Source organism: Trichomycterus rosablanca, chromosome 3, assembly GCF_030014385.1.
Source record: "Trichomycterus rosablanca isolate fTriRos1 chromosome 3, fTriRos1.hap1, whole genome shotgun sequence".
NCBI lineage: Eukaryota > Metazoa > Chordata > Actinopteri > Siluriformes > Trichomycteridae > Trichomycterus > Trichomycterus rosablanca.
The window spans coordinates 26,612,741-26,632,597 of record NC_085990.1 but is presented as its reverse complement, the minus strand read 5'-3'; the positions used below and the strand labels follow the sequence as shown (position 1 = coordinate 26,632,597).

At 38.5% G+C, this 19,857-nt stretch overlaps 1 protein-coding gene across 1 annotated transcript; it reads right to left on the bottom strand.

Moving 5' to 3' along the window:
* Positions 1-872: 872 nt before the first annotated feature.
* On the bottom strand, positions 873-19,363 carry anxa13 (annexin A13). Its single transcript, XM_062991122.1, has 11 exons — positions 19,284-19,363; positions 13,938-14,013; positions 12,658-12,752; positions 12,069-12,239; positions 11,064-11,097; positions 9,621-9,700; positions 7,060-7,128; positions 6,860-6,961; positions 6,682-6,757; positions 5,599-5,711; positions 873-3,668 (listed from the first exon to the last, which is right to left on the bottom strand). Exons 1-11 carry the CDS (start codon positions 19,296-19,298, stop codon positions 3,549-3,551), a joined length of 951 nt encoding a protein of 316 aa, XP_062847192.1. The 5' UTR covers positions 19,299-19,363; the 3' UTR covers positions 873-3,548.
* Positions 19,364-19,857: the final 494 nt, after the last annotated feature.

Sequence of the window (19,857 nt, the reverse complement as noted above, 5' to 3'; positions counted from 1 at the left end):
CCAAACTGCTTGCCTATTGTAGATTCACTCTTCCCAGCCTGGTGCAGGTCTACAATTTTCTTCCTGGTGTCCTTCGACAGCTCTTTGGTCTTGGCCATGGTTGAGTTTGGAGTCTGTTTGAGGCTGTGGACAGGTGTCTTTATACAGATAACGAGGTCAAACAGGTGCCATTAATACAGGTAACGAGTGGAGGACAGAAGAGCTTCTTAAAGAAGAAGTTACAGGTCTGTGAGAGCCAGAAATCTTGCTTGTTTGTTATTGACCAAATACTTATTTTCCACCATAATTTACAAATAAATTCTTAAAAAATCCTACAATGTGATTTCCTGGATTTTTTTTTTCTCATTTTGTCTCTCATAGTTGAAGTGTACCTATGATGAAAATTACAGACCTCTCTCATCTTTCTAAGTAGGAGAACTTGCACAATCAGTGGCTGACTAAATACTTTACATAAACTTTATGCTTCCAACTGTGTGTTCCGATGGTTTGGGAAGGCTCTTTGTGGTTGAGATGTGGTTGAGAATGGAGAAGCTTTAATGGGCTGCACAGAGCTCTGACCTCAAGCTCGTTAAACACCGTTGGGTTGACTCAAGATTCGATTATGAGTCAGTTTAGTCTAAAAGAAGCATCTGACATCACAAATGCTCTTTTGAATGGATGTAATGAACACAAATTACTCTTAAACCTCAGTCCTCTGACTGTACACTGTCCAGGGTGTGGTTCTGTCTTGGACCTAATTTCCAGGTGCAATCAGACCTGCTGTGACTCCGATCAAGATGATGATGATGATCAAAATGAGGTTAGTGGAAAATAAATAAATGAAAGATATAAAAAAATATATAAACTGTAAGAAAACAATAATACACAAACACTTCTTTTGTGTTACAATTTTATTGTTATTTTGATTGTAATTAACAGGCAGTTTTGGTCTTTAATTCCCCCCTTTCCATTTACCTCTTACCCCTAATATTTTCTGGTCCCACACAGTCATTCTTTGGATGAGTAACAACAAAGAATAGTGGTCATACAGGGAAAGTGAGTCAGATCTCATTGTTAAAACCAAGCTGCCATGGGTATGAGCAGCAGACCAGGTGCTGCTTATTTTTCCCTTCATATTAAAGCTACCACATACAGTAAATATCAAAAGTTTACATATACTTGTAATAAGTCATAACAGTGTTGGGATTTTAAATTCTAAATTAAGTTATTTTTGTGACATACTGATTGGACATATTTCTTCACACATACTTAAAAAGAACTTTTTGATACATTTGTGTTTTTTTCTGAGATATTTCTGGGACCACTTGTGATTTACAATTGTAAGCACAATTATCAGTTGTAATTAATTGAGGGTTAAGGGCCTTGCTAAGGAGCCAACATTGGCAACTTGGTGGTGGTGGGGAATAGGTCAGCAACCTTCTGGACATCTGAGTCCAGTACCTTAACCACTAAGCCACCACTGCTTCTTTACATTTACAGAATTTTTCATCCTAAGCAACCGTAACCATATACAATTCAAGCAACTGAACAGTAAGGGCCTTGCTCAAGGGCCCAACAGTGGACACCTGGCAGTGGTGAGACCTGAACTAGGGACCTTCTGATTACTCATCTAGTACCTCAATCGCTGAGCTTCCACTGCCCTTAAAACCACTGGCCACTGAGCTTTTTTTTTTAACCCAATTGCATTATGCTTCCTCTGTACTGGAGCTGACCCCCGCCCTGATTGAGGAGCGCAAACTGACACACGCCCCCTCCAACACGTGCACAGCAGCCGACTGCATCTTTTCACCTGCACGAGGCAAGTTAATATGCCGACCAGCCTTGTGCACGGAGAGCCACACCCTGATCAACATTATTCCTTGACTCTGTGCAGATGCCATCAACCAGCCAGCAGAGGTCGTAATTGCATTAGTAATGAGAGAGTCCCTATGCGGCTCCCTTCCCTGGATAACCAACAGCCAAACGTTGTTCATATAGCCAGCTGGATGGCAGAGCTGAGATTTAATACAATGTATTCGAAATCCCAGCTTTGGTGTGCTAGTGTATTTTACCGCTGCGCCACCTGAGCGGCCCTCACGGAGCTTTTTTAACGTAACAGCACACTTGACTGTGGATAGAGACACCTGTGTTCCAGCAGCTTCAAGACCTGTTTTTTGTGCAGGCTCTTAGATGATATATGACTATTAAAACTAATTTCCTTTAATAAGAAGGTGACAACACTGTTGCATGTGCTTTGTACTTTTACTACAGACAATTAGTTGTACAGCTAGTACACAAAGTTGCCTAGAACCATCAAGAACCCTCAAGACTTTCTTACTTATATGCTTGTGCAGACAATCTAGACACATTTCTATGGGTACAGAAAGGCCCTTAACCTGTAGTATACTGGACTGTATACTGTCACTTTGGATAAAAGCGTCTGCTAAATGTAAAAAATGTAAATATAAAAATGTAGTGGTGGGGTATTCGCACAGTTAATAGCCTGTTGCTTTATAATGGGTATGGCTCTCTGTGAGACTCCAACACTGGTGGGTGAAAAGATGCACCTGGCAACTGTGTGACTATGTGCCAGGGTGGCCCTTGATAGTCTTAGCTCACCTCGGCCAGTGTGGGGGAGGTACAAGTGGCATAAGGATTGCAAATGAATGAATTTAAATGAGCTTTTTTTTGGACATTGGACAAAGGAGTTTGTGTTCCAACCATTGAAACACAGAAAAAGAACCATAGCAGAAATGATTAAAATCCCAATGCTGCTATTACATTGCTTCTCTGTTCATTACAAGTGTGTGTCCACTTCTGACTGATTACAGACTTTTAGACTGAATAGAATTTATATAAAAATTGTATAATCTAAACAAAATACATGGCGTTAAATATAAAGTGTAATAAATGTAATAAATATTTGTGTTAGTAATAACTGACCATGAATGAGCAAAGCTGAAGCTATGCGACATGAACTGACCATTTTCCTTCTTCACAAACCATGCATTAAAACCCATTACTAGAAAACAATCAAAACTGACCACAACTTAGAACTGTTATAAAACTGCATAGCATAAACTCTGTAACAGTCAATAAAACATTCAGTGTTAAGCTTGCTTTCACAATCCAAGAACACATTAAAAATACAAAATATGCTGAATTAAAATACTGGAATTGTGATATTTAACATTGCATAATATAATTGTAGCATAACTTTGGTTAACTAGAATTTAATTTAAATTTCATTTCACTGCTTCATGCTGGTTAACGTTCAACATCAGAACTTTCCTGCCATGCCAATTTCTTAATAAAGAGCTAAAACTGAATGAGTCTGGCTAAATGCAGCACAAGACCGCTGTGTTGTACACAAAAAAACTGTGTAGTAGTGATTCTTTCCACTAATTTGTAGTAAATGACACATCAGAACTACAGATAGTGTTGAGCTGGATACTTTACAGCTTGTGTTTGTGTTCAGTAGGACCATGGTAAGTTGTGTGTGTGTTAGTTTTTATCTCACTACTCTATGCACTTGATCTGACTGAGTTTGGCTCCTATGGTTGCCTGATTTAATGGCAGATAGCCACTAGGAGGCGTTTGAAATCTCCGCTGCACTCAGAGCTGATGGCTTCCTTCAGAGGAACGTCGTATTTCTCCAAGTACATGTCCTTAATGGTCTCCAGATCGACCTGTTTAAACACAGAAGATACAGCATTACACAAGAGATGTAAGAAAATATTAGACATGGTGGAGGTGAGGAGCTGGACAACATTGCAGTGTTAATATTTTTCATTTATTTGAGTTTTTATGTTTGCCACCGCTTTATTCTGATCAAGGTTGCAGTGAGTCCGGTTTCCTCAGAATTACTAGGCACAATGCAGTAACACACTGTGAACAGTACCCCAATCCAGGTCTGTGAGGTTTACCCCCATGTTTCCTCACCCTCCCTATTAACAGAACTTTTTAATGATTTTGGAACAGAGAACACTAATTATTGCTAAATATTTTGTCCATTCTTGCTTGATACAAGACTGCAACTGCTCAACAGCCTGTGGTCGACATCATCTGATTTTCCTCTTCATGTTGAACAATACATTTTCAATAAAAGACAGACAGGAGGCATCCTGTGTGTACAATGCCACACTGTATTAAAATGTACAAAATAAGGCCTGACATTGTCTTTTTGAAATAATCATGGACTTCCCGGGAAAAGAAATCAACTTGATTGCTGCATATGTCTCTCTAAAATCCCAATATACACCTCCACATCAGTGGTTTATTTATATATTTATTAGGATTTTAATGTCATGTTTTACACACTTTGGTTACATTAATGACAGAAACAGTTCACAAGTTTAATGTCAAACACAGTCATGGACAATATCGTATTTACAATTCAACTCACTTGCATGTCTTTGGACTGTGGGAGGAAACCGGAGCTCCCAGAGGAAACACGCGCAGACACACAGAAAATGACCCGGACCGCCCCACCTGGGGATCAAACCCAGGACCTTCTTGCTGTGAGGCGACAGTGCTACCCACTGAGCCACCGTGCCTTGCCCACATCAATGGTACCTTTACACATATGCAGGTCATATTATGAGCACTGATGCACTGATGGGGGATACCATGACAGATGTTGGCTTTTGCACCTTTCACTGATGATGGTCCTTTGTTATCTCTGTGTTATCTCTTTGTTAAGACAAGCTGAACTTCTGAATTTATGTTTCAGCAAAAAAAAATGGTCTAATAAATCAATGATATAAAAAAATTATATGCTTCCAAATTTGCAGCAACAGTTTAGGAAAGGCCCTTACTTGTACCAGCAGGACTGCCTCCCCCCTTGCACAAAGAAAGATCTATAAAGACATCAGGGCGGCACGGTGGCTAAGTGGGTAGCACTGTCGCCTCACAGCAAGAAGGTCCTGGGTTTGATCCCCAGGTGGGGTGGTCGGGTCCTTTATGTGTGGAGTTTGCATGTTCTCCCTGTGTCTGTGGGTTTCCTCCGGGTGCTCCGGTTTCCTCCCACAGTCCAAAGACATGCAAGTGAGGTGAATTGGAGATACAAAATTGTCCATGACTGTGTTTGATATAATCTTGTGAACTGATGAATCTTGTGTAATGAGTAACTACTGTTCCTGTCATGAATGTAACCAAAGTGTAAAACATGAAGGTAAAATCCTAAAAAACAAACAAACAATAAAGACATGAAGGAAAGCTTGATTTAGAGAAACTTCAGTAGCCTGCTCAGCCCCACTGAACAACTTAGGAATGAACTGGAACATCAATTAAGGCTTTCTGAGCAACAATAATGCCCAGCCATACAAATGCTCTTTTGAGAAATTTCAAAATATGTTTGAGACATACCTCAAACAGTGGCTGTTGTTACAGCTATAAATATAGCTATCACATAGAGGTCACTCTATTTTAATACAATTTGCTTTTGAACTAGTACGTCCAACAAGCTCATGGTCGGGTATTAAAATACTTTTGGCCATATATTGTATATAGTGGATCCTTTAGTTGGTCTTTATAGTAAAACTGCGATTTAATATCATTATTAAACGCAAAGCTGCAAAGCTTTTTTTCAGAATTAATCAAAATATCAGAATATTCTACCTCAGAGCGACCAACAATAATGCGGATTAGAGTGTCTTCCTCAGTGCCTGCGCCCTTCATGGCTGCGTTCAGCCTCCGAGCAAAGTACAGCTGTGGGTTCTTAGCACATCTTACTGTGAGAAAAGAGATGAGTCATTCATTACAATGCATGTGGGGTTTGGAATAAACACATTTACCAAAATGACTGAAAAATTTTGAGAACATTTGGTTCTGCTGTTTATATGTAATTAAATAAATGAATAAAAAGATGAAGTGGGTGTGGTCAGACTATAAAATGATCTTAGTCACTGGTTGTCTGGTTAAGTTTCTAACACAGTGTCACGTGACATGTGTGACTCGGGGTCATTGTTCATTTGGGCAGGAAAAAATTGTCAAGAACCAGGATGTGAATCATATTTCCTGTGCGTTGCTGCAACACTGAGCAAACCCTATTGAAATAAACACAAGCTAATGCTAACCACTCCATATTTTATTGTATCTCCATGGTTGAAAGCTTCTGATTTGGACCATTTATTTTTTCAATGACACTGGCTAATACTTGTTCTTAATTTCCACATATCTACACCTGCCTATCTTTGTAGTCTGTAATAATAATTTTTTAAAATTATTTCATTTAATTTTATCATCCTGGTTGCTGCTGGTCCAGTTCTACTGGGAAACACTAGACACAAGGCAGGAATTCCCTAGACAGGACACCAATCCATCACAGTGGTTCAGCCATCACCCCAACCCCCAGACATAGCCAATCATGTCTGTGTAGATGCTTGGGTTAGGGTTTAGGTTAGGGTTAGCCCAGTGGTGGGCTAGAGTAATAGACTGCTGCATCACCTGAGCACCTTGATTGGAATCGGTGAATGTTTAAACTACCTAAAGCCATACCCTTGGTAATAATGTAATTATTTTCTAGTACTGATGATCAAACCATTATTGTTTAATACAAGGACAATCAAGTGGAGCAGTGGTTTAAAGCCCTAGCCCACCACTGCTGAGTTCAAATCTCAGCTGTGCTATCGAACTGATTCTGACTAAGACAGGTAGGTAAATGACGTTTATTATTGCTGCTAAATAATGTTTAATACAAACCCAGAGCGACGTAACACTGCTTCAGAGTTCCTGAACTTTCACTCTCAATGGTGTCCAAAATTTCAGTTCCTGAAATCTATCATTATTGGGGAATAAAACATATCACAGATTTATCACCAGACACAAGTGAAATAAATTAATATTCAGGCTGTAAGAGCTGGAGAGAAATTCCACTCACTGCTTCATAAGCTTTAAACATAGTCTGAAGCTGCAGATAGTTCCTGGTGGCCAGGATGAAGCTAAATGTCGACTCATCTGTGCCAAAGTGACCCTCTCCAGCCTAAGAGTGATGATAAGAACAACAGCTAGCATTTCTTTTTCATTTAAGGTCACATTTCAGATCTAGAAATAAGAAAAATACAATGGCAACATTCCAACCTCAAGAAGGGCAGTGGCATCATCTTCAGCCAGTGCTTCGTCCACTTCATAACTCTCATCTCGATTTCCCTACAGAAATGAATGAAGTCAGAACATGCAATTGATGGGTGTGGCTGAAACACCTATCCCAACACTATGCAGCCCTAAGCCACATAATTATTGGTGGCAAATACAAATAGAGACACTGAGTCACTTATATTTATCACCTGAGTTATGATGTCATTTCTCTTTATAGCTGCATCACAATAAAAATCTGTACTATTTTCTAAATGTTCTGAGTTTCTTAACAAAAGACTCCAGAAAAAACAGCTTAGAGAGTTAACTCCCATTTTTTCCTCTCTCTCTATTCTTTTCTTAAAAACTCATGTTGTCACTGGCTCGTGGACTGAAGACCTGGCCCGGTTATGACAACCGGTTAGCATTCTGATTTTAACCCTTTTCTATTTACTCTCTATACTAAAGGCTGCAGATGTTGTTTGTGCATTTTTCTGATACTGCCACCCCATACTTTTGCCATTTCCCTTTTCTACCTTAATTAAGCATACTGAATATTGGGTTCATCTTTACAATCTTGCAGGTATGGGGCTTCACCTGATGTTTGCAACCTGCCCTGTTATGTTACTTTAAACAGATTATACTATCAAACAATCCAACCATCAATAATGCTGTATTGTTTAAAAAAAAAAGTGTTGCATAGTGAAGGGTGGCAGTTCAACTCCAAATCAGAAAAAGTTGGGACAATATGAAAATTAACTAGTTAGCAATAAAATATATCTAAAATGTTTCCATTGTTGTTTTATTGTCAATAATCCACAAAGCTAGCAGAAAAAAACACTTCTTCACTAAAAACGACTATTCAGAAGCTGAAATTAGCCCAAAATCTAAGGTGTCACAATATTTAAAGAAAAAAGGCTATTAATGGCATAAGAACTACCAGTGTACCACTATTAAATCTTCTGTTAATCTTACTTTGTTTTTAATTTTATATTTTAATTTTTGTAAAGGTTTTTGTTTGCAATGTCAGGATTATTTTTTACCATTTTATTATCAATAATATAATATTATTTTTATAATAGTTTTAGATCCCAGCCAAAACATTTATTAGTAACAGAACACTGAAAGGACTGAATTTGACTTCTGTTCTTTTCTCTCCAGTACTTTCTTCTCTCCTCCAATCCTCTTTGTCTGTTAACAATTTTGTCCTTCCATCCCCTTATCATTTCTGATTTGAATTTTAGGTTACATGAAGAGCTAATTTGAACCTTCGGAAATTGTCACTTGAGCATACAAGTGCATACAATTTTCAGTTTGTTATTTTTTGTTCTGTCTTCTTCTGTCTTCAGTTATGACTTTTTGGAACTCCTTTTAAAATGTTTTGTTTTACTGCCTTGCTGTGCAGTTTTCTTTTGATCTGAGTTTTGATTACTATTTACAGCCTTAGGTTTTTTGTTTCTCCAAAATGTTTGTGCTCTCTTGCTCATAATTCACAAGACAATTCATTTTTGTTTTGTCCTGTTTATAATAAAAGCTTTTTGGCCATCTGTGAACTCCACTGATTGGTTCACTGATGTGAAGCACTTACCCTCAAAACTGATTGAATATTCGCCAGTGCAGTCAGCTCCACTGATTAGGCACTGATGTAAGATACTAAATCCAGTGCCTTCTGGATAGACCCACCCAAAGGGAGGTTTATCTTCCCTTACTGCTATTCACTCTGGGTTTCATGAGTCACTGGGGTAAAAAGCTTTTATAATGGACTTAGGCTAAGTGAGGTCAAATCTCACTGTTGTTCCCACTGTTGCCCACTAGCAGGTCTTCTTACCCTGGTCTACTCTAGGGCTGCTGATGATCATTTCATTAATTAACTAATAGAACATCAAAGGAAGTGTGTTATGGCAAGCATTATCACAGCCAAAGGTGATTGATCCAAAGGTGTGTGTCAAAATTAAAAACAGAATAACTATAGAATGGAAACTCAGTGTGAAGCTGAGCTTTTTTCTCTGCAATGAGGAGATCTTCACAGCTGAAGCACTGTTCACAAAAACACACAGCATAAGGTTGTCTATTGTTCTTTTTTTCACAAGGCAAAACATTTTTATTTTAACAGAAATGTAATGGGTTGTTGCTGCGCATAACATCATTATTATTAATATTATTGGTGTTGTTTTGATTTTGTGTTGTAGTAATAAAATGAAACAAATGTTACAAATGGTAAAAACTAATGCAGGAATTATTAACTGAATGTGGATCAATCCATGATGTGGTCAGCACAGGTGTTGATTTCAGTTAATTCTTTCTTTTCAATCGTTTTTATCTGCCGCTTTTCAGATTGTGTGGATTGGTTGGAACTTCCTGTTGTGTTCTATAAAATAAACAACTTCATTGCATGACCGCTTCCATCCTTTTGTATTATTCAGGAAAGTAAACATCATAGACAATAAACAGGAAATTGAAACACAGCTTTGCAGTCTGCAGAAAAGTCACATACAGCTCAATTTCACTCTGGGGAGAGTAGTTAACTTTGTTAACAGCATGTTTAGGAAATCATGACGTGTAAATACCTCGAGCAGCAGCGTTAACAGCCTCCTGACATCCCCGCTGGTATCTCCGGCAACATCCGACTCCAGATCCCTTTCATGCACTGCACAGAACAGAATACAAGGATTAGGGTTGATACTGGCTACCATCTGTACTGTCTAGACCTTGCAGGACTGCAGTATACAGTATTTTTATATAGTATATATAGTCAGTAAGTCATTTAAAATTGCACTCATCACTATCAGGTCAAAAATATGTAAAAGAAATCTTGTAAAGACTGAAATTCAGACATTCAGACATCATCAACAATAAAGCCTAAAAATGTTTTCATAAAGATGGACATTAATTATCAGACTAAGAAAAATCTAGAAACACCGGTTTCAGGGCAAACAAATCTAACATAGCAGATAATGGACAAAACAATGTACATATTTATTTTCTGAGGGACAATGCTCTGAGCATCATGCTTTTGTATATGCCAAGCAATATCATCATACAGAGACAACTAGAGCTCATACTGGGCGGCACAGTGGCCCATTCTTTCTGTTTGAAAAAGAACCCCCCCAGGTGTCTGTGTGTTTCCTCTTGAAGCTCTGGTTTCCTCCCACAATCCAAAGACAAGTAAGTTAAATGAATTGGAGATTTAAAATTGCCTGTGACTGTGTTTGACATTAAGCGTGAACTGATGAATCTTGTGTAACCAGTAACTACCTGTTCTGTCACAAATATAACCAAAGTGTGTAAAAGATTACGTTAAAATCCTAATAAACAAACAGAGCTCATATTAGAGTATCAGTATTCATGCTGGCATATACATGTACATGTATTCATCCAGTACACGTGGTGCAGCTTGTAAAAATAGCCTCTTAACAAATCTACCTAAAACACAAAAAGCTTAGCACAGTGCTGAAAGTTTATAGCATACACATAAAAAGCATGGAAAAAAAGTTAGATTTTTATTGTAAAAAGTCTGAATAATGGAAGCAGTACTTTTAATGTTTATATTTTAATCATAAACTATAAGAGGTGCTAGGGTGGTGCAGTGACTGAATCATGCTAGAGCCACGGTTTAATCTTAGCAGTGCTATCTGCTTGTCTGATGTCTACACAGACATGATTGGCTATGTCTGAGGGAGGGGGTTGGCTTCAAAAGCTTAGCAATTAGGAGATGCACTGCCACTATAAGTGCACTCTCAGTGCCAGTCCCAAGCCTGGATAAAATAAGAAGGCTTGTGTCAGAAATCAGGCAGCAGGTATTCGGCATATAAACTGTGCCAAAGCAGATATGCAGATATGCAGCGTCATCCACTGTGTTGACCCCTAAATACTTTTGCAGTCGAAAGAAAATATAAAATAATAACTAAAATATAAAAGCATGTCGTGTTAGATTACAGAGCAAACAGTAGTAAGGAATCAATGTACAAAGATATGTACAATCAACACCAAACAAGAATTACCATGCTTACCTTGGAAGTAAGTTTCTTTGTAAGTGGCAATTTCCTGGAAAAAAAACATGAAAAAACATATCATACATTAAATGCAAAATTTATAGAAGTAATGTGCCCAAAACCATTTTCAGTGTATGATATACCTAAAGTATCTAAAGTAACTCCATTTACACATTTTAAGATCTTAAAAGTGTAAAAGTCATTTTTACTGTCAAAGAAAATAAGACACAACAAATTAAAATATATATAAAAATATTTTTGAAAAATAACCCACTGCAGAGTAATTTCACATTTAAAAAGGTGGCGCAGCGGTAAAACACGCTAGCACACCAGAGCTGACATTTCGAACTCATCGGTTCGAAACTCAGTTGTGCCATCTGACTGGGCTGGGCAGCTACATGAACAACAATTGGCTTGTTGTTCATACAGGGACAGGAAGCCGGAGAGGGACCTCATAACTGATGCAATTACGACCTCTGCTGGTTGACTGATGGCACCTGCACAGAGTCAAGGAATAATGTGATCAAGGTGTGGCTCTCCGTACACAAAGTTGATCCACATATGAACTCGTCTCATGCAGGTGAAAAGAAGCAGTCGGCTTCTGCAAACGTGTCAAAGGGGGCCTGTGACAGTAGAAATCAGCATTGGTAGAGAGGAAGTGTAATGCAATCGGGTAATTGGATACGACTAGACTGGGGAGGAAAATTGGGAAAAATGCAAAAAATAAAATAAAATAAATAAGGTGGGGTATATAAACAAACAAGCTACTCGGGAGTTTAAAAAACTATGTTGAATGGGCATGTTTACACAAGCAGTGTGATCTGCAAACTTAGCCAATCATGTCTGTGTAGAAGCCAGACAGGCCAAGATTCAGAATGGACTAGTGGGCCAGTGTATTCTACCATTGTGCCACCTGAGCACCTCCATCCATATGTTTCAAGTAATTGTCCTTATTCATCTTGTAACATGCAGCTAAACACACCTGGAGCCACAATACAACATTATTATAATGTTAATACTTACAGCATTGGTGGCAGTACAGAGGATTTCCACCAGGACATACTCGTCTGTGCCCGCTCCTTTCATGGCTTTCCGTAGCTCCTTCACAGCAAAAATGTGTGGTGGGTCTAGCATGGCAAGAATGGCATTCTCAAAGTTTCCAGAGAGCTCACTTTTTAGCACCTCCACCAGCTCCTGCAGAAAGAAACCACCACAGAGGTAACCATGTATTTCAGCCCACATATTTAAACATTCATAACCCTGGGATCACTTGTCGTGGTTTCATAGCTCTTTAATAAGATTTAATGTGCTTGGATTGAAGCAATACAGTTTCATGAACCCATTTCCCTTTGATCTTCTCACATTTCAAATTGACAACGCTGCCAGAACTAACGCTGCCAGAACTGGAGCTTGTTGCTGCAGTTGTTTTTTTGCCACTGACTAACTGAACAGGTTGGTTATCATTTTTAAAAAGTTTGCACAATTTGCATCCCTATTCCGAACTCAATGCAGAAGCAAAGATGATATTAATGAGTATACAAATAAAAAGCATAAATAAGATGCATAAATATGCATAACAATGATGTAATGCAATAAAACCTGCTATACTTACATCATCATACTTTTCAAAGTAGGCCTGCTTTATTTCCAACCGCTGAGCTGCAGAGCGATTAGCCAGGATTTCGATAATAGCTTTCTCATCAGTGCCTAGAAACATAAACAAAGAAAGCACAACTTTGTAAAATGCTAAAAACAATGATGTTGCCATCTGATAAAACTTAACAATTCTTCCTAAATCCACAACAGGTGCTCCAGTAAAGCACGTCTAATAAAATGCCGTAGGCTACATTCACATGTTTTATATGGAGTTATGTGGAGGTGTTACTTATTTTGTCACTGTGCTTTGATGCTTATTTTACTGCAAAGTCCACCTTAAATCTAGCAAGACTTTGTGAGAAAAATATGGAATGTCCACAAGTGAGCTGTGAAACAGCGAGACCAGGTTTACACTTTAGATAGCAATTTCATAAGATTTAAATCAGGGTTAACAAAGATTAACAAAGGTTTATGAAGATGTCTTCTCTTTTTATCATCTCATGTCTCCAAAATATGACACTGCCAGAACTAGAATACATTTCATACAAAACTGCATATAAATAAATCAACAGCACTGTCAATACTGTGGATTACTTTCAAGCTTGCAAGCAGTTTTGCCACATACATGTGAAAGGCTTAAAGGCAGCGGAAAGTGTCCAGCCTTATGGTAAATAAAGCACAAAACACTCATTATGTGAAAGCTGCCTTAAGTCATGTTTATCTCTAGACCTTTTAGACAGCAAGCTGAAACCAAGGTTTTGTATCTCTCTGTAGCTGTTGTGTGTGTGTGTGTGTGCGTGTATTTCAATCCCAAAATATTATACAGCCTAGGTTATGACCAAACCAACTGGCCATCTTTTCAGTAAAAGCATCAGATTTCAGGACAAAAAGCCACACATTTTTAGTACTGTTTAGAACAAACCTAAAGTTTGCTTAATAGGTCTGATCATTTTGAAGTGGATTGCCAGCAGGTGGACGGGCTACTTCAAAATGGTCCTATGCAAGTGATGAGTGTCCAATTTCCTGGCACATTTCCTGGATATACTCCCCCCCCCTATCTAGGATATCTTTCCACCTTCCTAATCCACAACCCTGATTAGGATAAAGCAGTTACTAAAAAGAATACAAGAATGAAAGAATGAATGAATGAATTAATTAGGTTAATGTTACAATGGGGTTTATTCAGGCATTAAATATCCGTACACACCACTCATAAATCCATGCTTTCATTCTTAGTGTGCTTATAAACTATCTGCTGCATTTTACAAATATAAAGTTTAAAAACTGATGTCTCACCTAGACCCTTGCAGGCTTTCCGGATGGCCTTGATGTCAGCCACTACATCAAACTCATCATATGGAAAAATTGTTGGCTGAAAAAATCAAAAGACAAAATATTCATTGTCATCATTGTATTTATTTATTTATTTTATTTAAGTCCCAACTTTTCTGGAAATGGGGTTTGTAAATAAAATGTAGAATTTGATGCCAGCAACATATACATACACACACACACACACACACACAAAGTTGGGACTACTACTGTGTTCCTTTGGTATTAGTTACACGCTTTAATCTTTGGGGATTTGAGGACACTAATTGTTGCAGTTTTAAAAATGGACTTTTTGCCCATTCTTGGTTGATACAAGATTTTACATTCTAAACAGTGTTCACTGTTGTCTGAGTGTCCTCGTCATGATGCAGCATAATTTTAACTGAGACAGATCTGACACGTAGACCAGTCAAGCACAGACACTCTTTGTCTACAAAGTCACACTGTTATAGCGCATGCAAAATGAGGCATGGTATTTTCTTGCTTAAGTAACCATAATATCAGCAGTTCACCTGCTTATTGTGGAATGTTTTTTAAACAGTGTCAATTCAATAACAGAAAATTATATATGCTCTTTATTTGCCTGTGCTCCATCTTTTCTGAGTGTTGCAGGTATCAAAATGACATTTACAAAATATAATAAAGTTAGTCAGTCAAAACATTGAATAAAATAGAAGCCTTTTTGTCATGTATACATATACAGGTGTACAGTACAACTAAATCAGCCCTGGACTTTTTTCTTGACCAGCCCACTACAAGCACATCGCGCCACACATATTACCCCCTAATCAAATGTTAGATGATTGATATTGATAGTTTTCATCTATCTTACCACTAAAGTTAATAACTCACTATAATAAAAATTTAAATAATAAAAAAATAACTACAAACATATACAGTGAGGGAAATAAGTATTTGATCCCCTGCTGATTTTGTAAGTTTACCCCCTTACAAAGACTTGAACAGTCTATAATTTTTATGGAAGGTTTATTTTAACAGAGAGAGAGACAGAATATCAACAAAGAATACAGAAAAAAAACTTTAAATAAAAGTTATAAAATTAATTTGTATTTAATTAAGGGAAATAAGTATTTGATCCCCTACCAACCAGCAAGAATTCTGACCCCCACAGACCGGTTATGTGCCCATGAGGCACACAAATTAGTCCTAACTCCTGTCACAGAATCAGTTTCTTCCGTTCAAATCTCTCGACCACTATGGGCAAGACCAAAGAGCTATCAAAGGACGTCAGGGACAAGATTGTAGACCTGCACAAGGCTGGAATGGGCTACAAGACCATCAGCAAGAAGCTTGGTGAGAAAGAGACCACTGTTGGTGCGATAATTCGAAAATGGAAGAAATACAAGATCACAGTCAATCACCCTCGCTCTGGAGCTCCATGCAAGATCTCACCTGGTGGGGTAAGAATGATTCTGAGAAAGGTGAGGTCAGTCCAGAATTACACAGGAGGAGCTTGTCAATGATCTCAAGGGAGCTGGGAGCACAGTCACCAAGAAAACCATTAGTAACACACTTCGCCGTAATGGATTGAGATCCTGCAGTGCCCGCAAAGTCCCTTTGCTCAAGAAGGCTCATGTACAGGCCCGTCTGAAGTTTGCCAATGAACACCTGAATGATTCCGAGAAAGCTTGGATGTGATATGGTCAGATGAGACCAAAATTGAGCTCTTTGGCATCAACTCCACTCGCCGTTTTTGGAGGCAGAGAAATGCCCAGTGGGGATGGTGTTCTTGGGGTCATATCCAGCATTTCTCTGCTCCCAGCTCCCTTGAGATCATTGACAAGCTCCTCCCGTGTAATTCTGGGCTGACCTCACCTTTCTCAGAATCATTCTTACCCCACCAGGTGAGATCTTGCATGGAGCTCCAGAGCGAGGGCGATTGACTGTGATCTTGTATTTCTTCCATTTTCGAATTATCGCACCAACAGTGGTCTCTTTCTCACCAAGCTTCTTGCTGATGGTCTTGTAGTCCATTCCAGCCTTGTGCAGGTCTACAATCTTGTCCCTGACGTCCTTTGATAGCTCTTTGGTCTTGCCCATGGTGGTCGAGAGATTTGAATGGAAGAAACTGATTCTGTGACAGGAGACATTTATACAGGGACAGGACTAATTTGTGTGCCTCATGGGCACATAACCGGTCTGTGGCGGTCAGAATTCTTGCTGGTTGGTAGGGGATCAAATACTTATTTCCCTTTATTCAATACAAATTAATTTATAACTTTTATTTAATGTTTTTTTCTGGATTTTTTGTTGATATTCTGTCTCTCTCTGTTAAAATAAACCTTCCATAAAAATTATAGACTGTTCAAGTCTTTGTAAGGGGGTAAACTTACAAAATCAGCAGGGGATCAAATATTTATTTTCCTCACTGTACACATATATATATTTCCAACACCTTCCTTTGGGATTAATAATTCTATCCATCTATCACCCACAATTACAAATTCTACAGTATTTCTTAAGATTTACAGTTTCTTGAATGGTTCTATTGGATTTCCCCATCCTGTCTCATTAAACCGCAAGAAATAAAATCAGTCTTTAAACCTTGTAAGTAAACACTGGTAAATATGCTTTTTTTCGCACTTTTATTCACACGTGATTCACGTTTGTTCCAAATTAGTGCATTGCTCCGATGAGCAAAGAAATAAATCGCATGTGTAAATACTTTAATATGTTGACAAGGGAAATGAACCATGTGAGCTATGCACATAATCACTCTAAAAATGTCCTGAACAACTGCATTTTCCGTTCTGTATTATAGAGGACAAGATGAGGAGCAGAGACTAATGGTACCATCTCAAATTATATCCACCGCCCTATGTAGTGCACTATGTTGGACATGACATCATAGAACTTTCACAAAAATAGTCCTTAACACGGCTGGTTTAAAGCCCCTGGTATCCAACAGTAGCTTAGATAACTACTTATTAATCATTTAGTGCCTGTTAAAAAAAATGTTTTGTACTGTTAGAAAGTACCCTAAGTAGGGCATAAACGACATTTGAGATGTCAACGACAAGAGACAGTCTCTTCTTAAACGTCGTTACTAACGAAGCAGAGGCTCTGAACTCTAACTATATCTTTCTGCTCTTTGGCTATGCTGTAGTTCCTCACTGCCAAACAGGTTGTCCAGTTTCCTGCACTTTTCTGCATCCAGCTTCTTCTGTTTTTTATCACGGACTTTTTCTGCACCTCCTTTACGCCTTCTTGACCATTTCTCCATCTCGCACTCATTCACTTTGTATTTTTTGTACTGGTGGTTGTGATTACGATTAATCCTGGGGGAGGGACATTTCTGTGATTGGCCAATGGACATGCAGTGAGGATACTGTGTTGTGCCAATGCACACTTTAGAATTATTATTCAGGAATATTTAAAACAAAAAAATTTTCACTCCCTCAGCGGCCCACATACAGAGCAGCCCACCGGGAAAACTCCCGACCCTCCCGATGGCCAGTCCATCCCTGAACGAAATTCTTTCTTCCCTGGAGCAGAGAGGGTTAACGGCCTTGCTCAAGGGCCCAACAGTGGCTGCATGGCAGAGCTGTGGTTCGGCCCGACCCACTAGGTTACCACTGTCCTGAGTCATGTCTTTGTATTTTATCAAGGAAATAAAGGTTCAGGATAACTGCGTTTTACAAAATGTCCCAACTTTTCCAGAAATGTTTTCAGGAATAAATTTGGCAAACCTATACAGAACCTAAAAATGTCTAAATTGTTACACCCCTAGCAAGGACAAAATGATATAGCAACAACCCACAATCAGTAAAAGCTGGGCCACATTTACTTTGACTTTTATTTTATTGTGGACAGTATGAACCCAACTTGTAATCCATGCCAAAATAAGTTAATGTAAATGTACAAAACACTGCATGTTTTAATATGCATCTTTCATACTGTCCCAACTTTTTCTGATTTGGGGTTGTACATTTAAAACTTGTCCTGCATTGTATTCCTGTTTTAAATTGGCTGGAGTGATGTAGAGTGGGGGTGTGCACTTTGAAAAGAAGGCTGTGGGATTTTAGAGCTCGTTCTGTATACAGAGGAAAGATAAAAACAAAGAGTCTCTGGTGGAGGCCCCTTTTTCTCCCTACAGAGCACTTTCACACAGATCTTCTCAGCACAAATCTGTACCCCTCCCAAACTATGGAAAGCCAAAAGTCTTAGTAGTCACTAAGCCACACCAGCTGGACTGATTTAAGCCAATTGACACATCACGTATACTGTATAATAATGAAAACCTCTGGAAAAATACCACAATAGGCCAGCTAACAAGCTACTCTTAGATGCACTTGTACACAAAATCAGGGGCCACAAAAGGGGCCATACTAATACTCAATACAGAGGGACCAAAGATATATCCTACATTAAAGTGTAATTCTTTGTTTGGTGAACTTTATACATAATTAACCTGTCATACCTTGTTAGCTGTTACATGTAACATTTGCAACTTTTTACAATTCAGCCAATGAAGTGCTATGAAGCAACAAATGGCACCACAAATGGGGGCTAATGCACACTTCAATATCAGAAGAGTTAAATACACAGAAAGGCTCACAGGGAACTGTCCCGGTTTTCCCGATGGGAGTTTTTATTGGATGGGCAGATGATGCCTCCCACCCGAGCCCACCAGTGGAAATGCCCTTGTTCCTGGATTGTAACAGATTATTAAGCATAGAGAAATTAAAAAAGAAGTGTGTGTGCCAAAAGTAATGTCAGGGTTATTGTGGGTATCAGTGGTTTCCTTTGCCAATACCAATAATTCAGTATCAATTCAGCACTACTATACTGAGCACTGTTGCAGGTCTCTTCTCAGTCTTTTTGCATAGTTATTGACCATTTGGCCTTCCACATTAACCCTGATTCACAACACACTGCTAACGGGAATGTTTAGAAAGACCGTTTCCTTTTATTTTCTCTACAGTGTAATAAGCCTATAATACTGTCCAAACACTTACAGCTCAGCTAAAAACACCATTTAAAAAAGCACAGACTGGCATTTTTAAGTTATAAGCTTTAAGACCTGTGAGATATAGCGGTTTCAGATTTGGTGACGCAACACAAATGTGTCAGTTTTTAATTTAGCAGTCCATATTCTCCTTCACTATGGGCGGTTTTAATAGCTTTTTAACACGTCTAGCTTTGTTTTTACACTCCGAAGACAAAACATTACTTTAATACGTTAGTACGTTAACCCAGCTGCTCTGTGTTGTGTATAGTAACACATTAAAAATACAATAGAACTTAAAATGACATATAACAACGACATATAAATAAAAATAATCTTACCTGACAGTTTCCCATTTTAGAAAATTTCGAGGTGAGGATCTGTAACCGAGAAGCTGCTGACGCTGGAGTCCGACCCCAAAAAAGAGTCGATTCTTCTATTCCAGTCACAGTAAAAGAAAAAACAATGAGTCGATTCGAATTTGATTCCACTCTAGCTGAATGGTTGAATGAATCATCAACAGCTCGTCATTTGAACAGTGACGGTTCCACATGAAAATGCTGGGCCCAAAGCAGGACTGCCACGCAGACAAGAGCACCAATCCATTTATTCGCGTTTATTCACCTTCTACTCACACCTAGGAGCAGTTTAGAGTCACCAGATCCCATATTGTTGTGCAGCACCAGCAGCAAATAAGTTTACTTGTAAAGAAGAAAAAGTGTCAGTTGTAGTTTACTAGTTAAGATACTGGATCAATGATCAGAATATTACCACAAGTTGCCCCTGAGCAAGGCCCTAACTCTTGATAGCTCACAACTGTACGCTGCTCTGAATAAAAACATCAAAAGAAAAGATTTCCAATGTCTTCACTGATCAACTTCATTGTATTTTGTAAATATAAACAAATTTAGAAGT